Genomic DNA, 9,026 nt, shown 5'->3' on the forward strand with positions numbered 1-9,026 from the left:
TGGATGATGTCTGTTTTGTCTTTTAGTTGTATTTTTGAAGTGGTTGTGCGAGGCAGCAATTTCTGGTGTTTACCTATGCCGCCATCTTGGTTTCTCCCGATGAAACTTTTTTTATATACAGGCAGTCCTCGGGTTACCTCGGACTCGACATACATCACTTCATGGTTACGTCACCATCTCCCATTTATTTATAAAAAGAAAAGTTTCATTTCAACGTATGTACATATGTGCTTTGTTTTTATTATTTATTTACCACAAGGTCAGGAGTTATCTTTTAAATTTTTTTTACTGTTTCATTTTATTACTGCTGTGTATGTGCTACATGTGAGTGACGTTAGGTGCTTATGTAGGTGGGTTCTGACTTACAGCGAAATCGCGTTACATCGTGCCATGCTGTAGGAACAGATCTCCAACGTAACCCAAGGACCTACTGTAGTGCTTCATTTGCTAATATTTTCCCAACAGTTTTGCATCTGTGTTCATGAGGGATATAGGTCCATGATTTCCTTTCTCTCTTCCTCCCTTTCCCCTTCTCCCTTTCTCGTCATTCTTTCCTCGCTCCCCTTCTTCCCCCGACTAGGAATTGTGATTAGTACTTGGTTTTCTCTGCATGTGTAGATTATCCTATACTAGAGGCCTGGTGTAGGTGTGTGTGTGTATGTCCCTCAGCCCAGCCTGCACCCTCTCCAATCTGGGACCCCCTCGGGGGATGTCCGACTGCCAGTTTAGGCCCGATCCCACAGGCAGTCGGACATCCTTCTCACACTCCGGGACTGCTGGCTCCTAACTGCTTGCCTGCCTGATTGCCCTTAACTGCTTCTGCCTGCCAGCCTGATCTACCCCTAACCGCTCCCCTGCCGGCCCGAAGGCCCCAAACTGCCCTCCCCTGCTGGCCCGATCGCCCCCAGCTGCCCTCTCTTGCCAGTCTGGTCGCCCCCAGCCGACCATCTTGGGATGTGAGGGCATCATGCAAGGGCTGGAGGACCACCTAGGCTTTTATGCAAATTGTCCCTTCAACCTGGAGTTTGACCAGGGGGTGGGGCTGGCCCAGAAACTGCCCACGGTCCCTCCCCCCGCTGGCCCTGCCCCCGATCGGCCACCCCCACCCTGATTGGGGGCAGGGCCGACCAGCCAACCTCTTGTGTCCCCTCCCCCAGCAGGTCCGGCCCGATCGGCCCAGATTGGGGCGGGCCGGCTGGACCCCACCTGTGCACAAATTTGGGCACCGGGCCTCTAGTAATTTATAATAGCAGACCTTCTAATTTAAAACCACTCTTACATTTCTGGAAAAAATCCAACCAAGTGATATTACAAATTTCTCAATATTAATGGATTAGTTTTGTTAATATATTCATAAGTAAAACTGACCTGTACTTTTCTTCACTGGTTTGTTATCAAGGTTATTTTAGCCACATAAATGAATTTAAAAAGATTTCCTCTTTTTCTTTTTTGGATAGGATTAGTTATTTGGCAGAACCCTTTTGAACCTTTTCGTTATTTATTCACCATTACAGACAGGGGGTAGGGAGGAGGGAAACCACTTTAATTTAAATGTTATATGGCTGTTTAAGTTTTCTGTTTCTTCTTGAGTCAGGTTGGCTAAATTACATTTGTGTTTCTTCTGAGGCACATTACATTTATTAAAAATGTGTTATTTGGTTCTGTCTTTGAATTTTCAAGCTTACTGGCAAAAGTTGTTTATGGTTTTAGCTGTACCTCTTGTAAACAAAATAACTATTGCATGCCTGCTGTTACCTTGCAATAAAATAAAATTATTTTTTAAAATCATTAAAAAATCTTCAAAGATTAATCTAGTATTTACTTCACAATCATCATCAGACTATTGAAATGTCTTAAATTTGCCATTTCATTTTCTTAAGGGATCCCAATATGACAAAAGTTGTATTCTAAAACTAGAGAAAACGATTTAACTAAAAATGTCAAAATTTCATATTTTCAATGCTTTCCAAAGCCCAACAGTGATTTTTAAAAATAAATTAAATAATATGCTTTTATTAAGAAAATTTTAAAATCTATACAACTCAAGCTAATGAAATACTTTATTGTGCATAATAAAAGTGGTATTTTTTAAAAAAACATTTCCAGGCCCAGACATTTGCAGAAATATGTGAGGAAAGAATTCCACTGGAGTATAATAAGCGGTACTCGATTGATGAAACCACAATCCAATCCACTCCCTATATTAAATACTTACATTCACCACAGGCTTGAAATCCCTGTAGCATCAGTAATTGTATTTTTAAAAATATTATAAACATGCGTATGATGCACAGGAAGATGGAAAAATTCAGATTGTAACTGCATACCTTATGTACTCCCAGCTTTTCTTATTTACAACCAGTTAAGAATCACAATTTTTAAAGAAAGTATTTTAAAATAATATGACTCACTGGTAAGTGATTTTCTACTCAAATAAATAAGAAAAATTTCATCTTAATGTCACATGGAATTTTAGTACTTTTCAATTCAAGAAAAAAAAATCAACTGAGACATGGTCATAGTTCAGGATTATATATATATTACAATTTGCCTTGTTATAATACATTTGTGGCTTCATGATAAAAATAACTCAAGAACATATGGAATTCAAGCTAATTTGCATAACCCACAAGAAAAAAGCATTAAATGCATTTCTGAAATAAGTTTTTCATTTAATTTTAGAATCTCAAAACAGCATTAGACCTTGGCCTTGTTTAAAAAAAGTTTAGTTAAACACTAAGCTAGCTAAATAACCTTCTTGAAAGCTTTAAACACAATTGGTATAGAAAATGCTTTCCCTCTAATATCAATCTTACATAAATGGAAGAGGTGAGGGGGAAAAGGTAGACAATTTCTTTAGCAGCATATATGGCTAAATCCATCAACCACCTTAAACTATAAAGTCCATTATAGACCCCTTTAAAAAGAACTGGCAAATATCAAAAGTTAAACACTTCATAAACCAAAAGACAATAATTTTAGGGTTATGGTAATTAAAATATTTTTGAAACACTTCAAAAACTTTTAACATTAAACTAGAGGAATCATCTCTTCATTGTAAGAAAGGCATAACAGAAAGTGAAAGACATTTAAACTAAAATTATTTTCAATCCTCTTTGAACAAAAGAAATTAAAAATAACGGCTGATTAGCTAAGCTTTGTGCTCTAACCAAACTAATTACAGTGATATTTAAATGGCAACAGCCCACGTGACTGGGTAGCTTGATCGTTCTGAATAATTTTGCAATAATTTTTTTTAAAAACACAGAGACACTAAAATGATCCAATCATGCAATGTTCATCTTATGCATTCTGCATCTCTTTGCCAATCTTGTAGCTGAGGATCTTGTTCCAATCAATCTTAGTGCGTGTAACTGGCAACTGTCGACGTAAGGCTTTGAAAGTAGTGTCCGACATTGTCTGATAATTCTCACTGATGGCAGTCTATGAAAAACAGTGGTTAAAGGTTTAAAGAAATTTAAGGAACAGAACAATTTATAAAACACATAGGTGTTTTAGGAAAACCATTATTATGGCAGCCTGCTTCATTGCTTTTAAAAGTCAAATAAAATCCCAATATGTTTTTAATAGCTGTTTAAAAGCAGCTAAAAGAAAATGCTTATCATTTTGAATAATTAAATTCAAATGAAATGAAATTATAAATGAGTTAACACTTGAGCATTCTAATTTTGGATCTATTTTACTATTATTCACTCAGAACGATTTCATAAATTACTCTTTGTAAGGAATGAAAACTTGTCCAATCCACAAATTACATGTTTATGCTCAATGTGAAAAGCAGAATACAAAATGAAATATGACCTCAGCAGACACATAATCCAAATGCTTTGGGAAACACTTCCTAAATAAAAATTTCCAATCAGAAACAATCATTTAAAAACTTGGCATATTTTGAAAAATACTCAATTTTGCCTACATTTTCACAAGTTTGCCCTTGAAGTAAAAACAAACAAAAAACACACAAAAAGACTACGTCTTATTGCAGTGAAACAATGAAAAAAATTCAGGCTTATGACTAAAATTAAATTTTCAGTGGTATTATTTATAAGCAAATATAGATAAAAGTATTTTGAAGATCATACCTGGTATTCATTTTCTGCAGCTTCTACAATCTTTATAAATTCTTTTGCTGTTTGCACCTCATTCTGAATAAAAACCAAACCAAAAGTGAATAAAATATTAATTTAAAACCATACCACTATTATTTTTAAATAGGTATGCTATAAATGTATGGTTAAAAATGTTATAATTTAATAAATAACTGATAGAAATTGTAATAAAGGGAAAATATTGTAAGAGAATTATTCTAAGTCCAAGGGGAACTAGGAAAAAAAGTTGAAAAGTTCATAGAATGAGGCTGGTCTCAGAGTTTCACTGGTTAAAGAAGGAGAAATTTTAATAATACACTTTGCTGAAAAATGCAATTATAACACTTGACATGCATTCCATTAGACAATCTTTATAGGTAAGAAGTCAGATTCCTAATTAATGACTATATTTAAATATCATTCTATAAATAATAATAATAATAATAATACCTTAAAATATTACCAATTAGGAAGAGCATATTTTAAAGTTTAGGTAAATTTATTGTATTGTTGAAATATATTCTGGAATTCTTTAAACTTTCTAATACGTGGCCTTCTTTGATTTTTTTTTTTTGCTAACAGTAATGTTAATGGAAATCTAGACGTTTGTATAAAACAGTTGTTAATATAAAATTCTCAAAATACCTTACTATATCATTTATAGTTGACCCTTGAACAACATGGGTTTGAACTATAGGAGTCCACTTTTTTAATATTTGGATTTTTTTCAATAAATACACAGTACTGTAAATATATTTTTCTTCCTTATGATTTTCTTAATAACATTTTTTCTCTGGCTTACTTTACTTGACTGTTATCGGTAAGGCTTATGGTCAACAGTAGACTATTAAGTTTTGGGGGAGTCAAAAGTTATATGCAGATTTTCAACTGTGAAAAAAGTTGGCACCCCTAGTCCCCATATTAAGGATCAACTTATATATTTACAAGTATATATTTATATTTCTATAATGGGTATGTTTTTCTGTCTAGAAACAATAAAACAACAAAACAACAATGAAAACCTGTAAGATAAAGTGAAAAACACATTTCTAAAAAACTCAGCATAAATTGATATATTAGTAAAGTTTAATTACTATAATAACCATCTCTCACAACTCCACAGTCTATAATTTTTGTAGATAAATGTCTCTTTCTCTTTTTTGTTAATCCTCACCCGAGGATATTTTTCCATTGATTTCTGGAGAGAATGGAAGGGAGGGGGAGAGAGAGAGAGAAACATCGATGGGTTGCCTCCACATGAACCTCCACTAGGGCCACAGATTGAGCCTGCAACAGAGGTATGTGCCCTTAACCAGAATCAACCCCTGACCCTTCAGTCCGTGAACCCACGCTCCATCCACTGAGCCAAATTGGCCAGAGCAACAAATGTTTCATAAAAAGAATCTCTGCCCAATGTCAAGCTCCCCAAAGAAGTTAATAACCAAATGCCCTGTTTATGCTTGTTCATGATATTGAACTATACCGAGTACAATGTCTCGTGGAGAACCAGATATTAGCAAATTTTGCAAGAAGAGTACCACTTAGCACAACACAAATGTCTATGCGAGAATATCACAGTAATGTTATATTATTAATATCCTTGGGGCAATGAAAATCCACAAAGAAATTGATGCACATGCAATGGAAAGAATGTGTGAAAAAACTTTTCAGGGAAATAAAACCAAGTTCAAAGTTTCTCGAATTTGAAAGCTGAACTTCAAAAAACCTCATTAAATTATAATCCTAATAGAGAGAGAAAAAAGCATACAACACAAACATAAAGGTTAAGTACAGGATCAGAGATGTAAATTTAAAAGCTAAAACTATAAAATTTGTAGAAAAAACACTCAAGGTAAATCTTCACGACTGTGGGTTAGGCCAGTGGTCGGCAAACTGCAGCTCGCGAGCCACATGTGGCTCTTTGGCCCCTTGAGTGTGGCTCTTCCACAAAATACCAACTTCTGCGCATGGGCCACGAAGTTTCAATCACACTGTACTTCCACAAAATACCAACTTCTGCGGCATGGGCCAGAAGTTTCAATCACACTGTACATGCGTGCCCGCACGTGGTATTTTGTGGAAGAGCCACACTCAAGGGGCCAAAGAGCCGCATGTGGCTCGCGAACCACAGTGTGCTGGCCACTGGGTTAGGCAATGGTTTCTATTTATGGACCAAAAACACAAGCAACAAAAGAAACAAACGGACTACAGCAAAACTGAAATTTTGCCCAGACTGGTGTGGCTCCATGGTTAGAGCATTGGCCCGTGGAGTGAAGGGTCATGGGTTCGATTCCTGGTCAAGGGCACACACTTGAGTTGCAGGTCCCATCCCCAGCCCTGACTGGGGTGGGCCAGGGCATGTGCAGGAGGCAACCAGTCGATGTGTCTCTCTCACATGGATGTTTCTCTCTTTTTCCCTCCCTCTCTCACTCCCCTCTCTGAAAATCAATGGGAAAAATTTATCCTTGGGTGAGGATTAACAAAACAAAATGAAATACCTTGTTCTGCAAATTATACTATCAAGAATATGAAAAAATATATAGAATGGGAGGTAAAATTTGCAAATCATATTTCTGATACAGGATTTGAATCCAGAATATATAACCTACAACTCAACAATAAAACACAAATAACCAATTAAGAATAGGCAAAGGATCTGAACAGACATTTTAAATACATAAATGACCAATAAATACGGGAAAAGATGCTCATTATCATTACCCATCAGGAATATGTAAATAAAAACCAAAAGATACCATTTCATACCAACTAGGATGGCTATAACCAAAAAGACAGACATAAATTTTGGTGAGGATGTGGAAAAACTGGAACCCTCATATATGACCGATGGAAATGTAAAATAACGCAGCCACTCTGGAAACAGCCTGGCAGTTTTTCAAAAGGTTAGTCTGCTATGACCCAGCAATTCCACTGCCACATATATACCAAAGAGAAATTATAACAAATGTCTGCACAAAAATTTTTACATGAAAGTTCATAGCAGCAAAAAGTAGAAAACAACACAAATGTTCAGCAACTAATAAGAGGATAAATAAAATGTGGTATATGAAATATTACTTGTCAATGAAAAGGAACGAAATATTGATATTTGCTCCAACATGAATGAAACCTGAAAACATGCTAAGTGAAAAAAGCCAGTCATAAAAGATCACATATTATAGGATTCCATTTATTTCACAGGTCAAGAATAGGCAAATCCACAGTCAGAAAATCGGATTCATGGTTATCTAGGCCTGAGAGTGATTTGACAGGGCTGGTGGGGGTGGGGTGGGGGGAATGGGGAGTGATTGATAATGGGTACTGGATTTTTAGAGGAGAAAAATGTTCTAAATTAGACTGTGTTGATTATTATACAATCCTGTTAACATACTAAAAAACACTGAAATTTACACTCTAACAGGGTGAATAGCATGTGAATTATATCTCGATAAAGCTGCTAAAAAAAGTTAGGTATCAATTTCCATTACTTACCATCTTGAATCTACCTGAAAACACTTTAATTTGAAGCAGAAATATTGCTTAAATGTTACTTCCAAAACTGTTCTAGTTTTACAGAAGGATTAGGTTGTTTACATGTATTTTAGAATTAATTACTTACAGACACTGTTAGGGAATCTTGTATGTCTTTATGACTCACTAGCTGAACATTACCATCTTCATAATAATGAACCTATTAAAAAAAGAAAGTGCAGAAGCCATATTATAGGCAGGAACCATCATGATCCTCATGGCTTCAATAATCACATCATTGTATGTGACTATCAATTTAAGCTGTAACCTAAACTTCTCTGGTGAACTCCTGCCCTCAGTCTAGTGAGAACACTAGTTAGCAGTTCCTGCAGTCACTCAGGCAAGCCCTCCACTGATCTGACTGCTGGACATTTTTACCTCATAAATATTCTGATAGCTAAACTCAAGATTTCCAAAAGTGAGCTCACAATACTACCTCCCCAACGTTGCTTCTCTGTTGTGTATTTCTACCAATCATTTAATTCCTCAAATTCAAAGACATGAGTTTAGTCACAAAACATTAATTGAGTGATTACTATGTGTGCCTCCTATTAAGAAGGTTCTAGGGACATATAGCTTTTTTAAATAAAAAAAAATCCCTGACCTCAGATTTCAACACAACATATCAGGTATGTAAAAAGTAAATCAGTAATACTCCAGTTTCTCTCTAGCATTAAAAAAAGGACTTCAGAAAAAAAGATAACACTGCACTTGGGTTTAGCAAAATGACTGACAAATCAGGGAAGATAAGGAAACTTAGCTTAGAGAACAGCATACTTTATATAGGAAGGCTTGGAGATACTTGGATGGAATGTGTGTGAAGTCAGGGAGGGAGAGGAGTGGCTGGAGAGAGATATATATATAGTAGGGAACAAGTCAACTTTGGGCCTTGAACGCCACATAAAAATGTCTAGACTATCTAGTAGGTGAGAGTATACTGCTAAAATGTTTGTAACCAAGCAAGTAACATATCCAGATTTAAATTTAAAAAATCATCTCTTTTGACTGCAAGTGTGAAAAATAGATTAGGGAATGGCAAAAGGTCCAGCAATTCAGCAAAATAAAAAGAAAATGCTTATATGAGCAAATTATTTAAAGAACAGACTGAGTGATAACACCTAATTTTAACTGTGTTTTGAGAATCTGTCAGTTATCCTTGCAGATTCTTGATGACTATAGAGAATGCATTACAACATTATTTAAAAGATGAAATCAGCACTACTTGTTTTTCCAATTTCCTCAACACAAAGATCTGAAGAAGAAATGGTTATCTACACTAATAAAAGAGAAACATGGTAATTAGCGTACGACCGCTACCCTTCCCATTGGCTAATCAGCATATCCTTATGCAAATTAACTGTCAGCCAAGATGGCGGCCAGCAGCCA

The 9,026-nt window shown here is 35.7% G+C and overlaps 1 protein-coding gene across 1 annotated transcript in view; it reads right to left on the reverse strand.

The window, feature by feature from the left end:
* Nucleotides 1-2,042: 2,042 nt before the first annotated feature.
* The window catches only part of CAPZA2 (capping protein (actin filament) muscle Z-line, alpha 2), a 50,593-nt gene continuing 43,609 nt past the window's right edge, over nucleotides 2,043-9,026 (reverse strand). Inside the window, exons 8-10 of the mRNA XM_014548923.1 lie at nucleotides 7,729-7,800; nucleotides 4,104-4,166; nucleotides 2,043-3,444 (exon numbers count right to left, since the gene is read on the reverse strand). Of these exons, the coding sequence (XP_014404409.1) occupies nucleotides 3,304-3,444; nucleotides 4,104-4,166; nucleotides 7,729-7,800 (276 nt within the window). The 3' untranslated portion in view covers nucleotides 2,043-3,303. The remainder of the gene's footprint in view (nucleotides 3,445-4,103; nucleotides 4,167-7,728; nucleotides 7,801-9,026) is intronic.

Source organism: Myotis brandtii, unplaced genomic scaffold (genome assembly GCF_000412655.1).
Source record: "Myotis brandtii unplaced genomic scaffold, ASM41265v1 scaffold529, whole genome shotgun sequence".
NCBI classification, from domain to species: domain Eukaryota; kingdom Metazoa; phylum Chordata; class Mammalia; order Chiroptera; family Vespertilionidae; genus Myotis; species Myotis brandtii.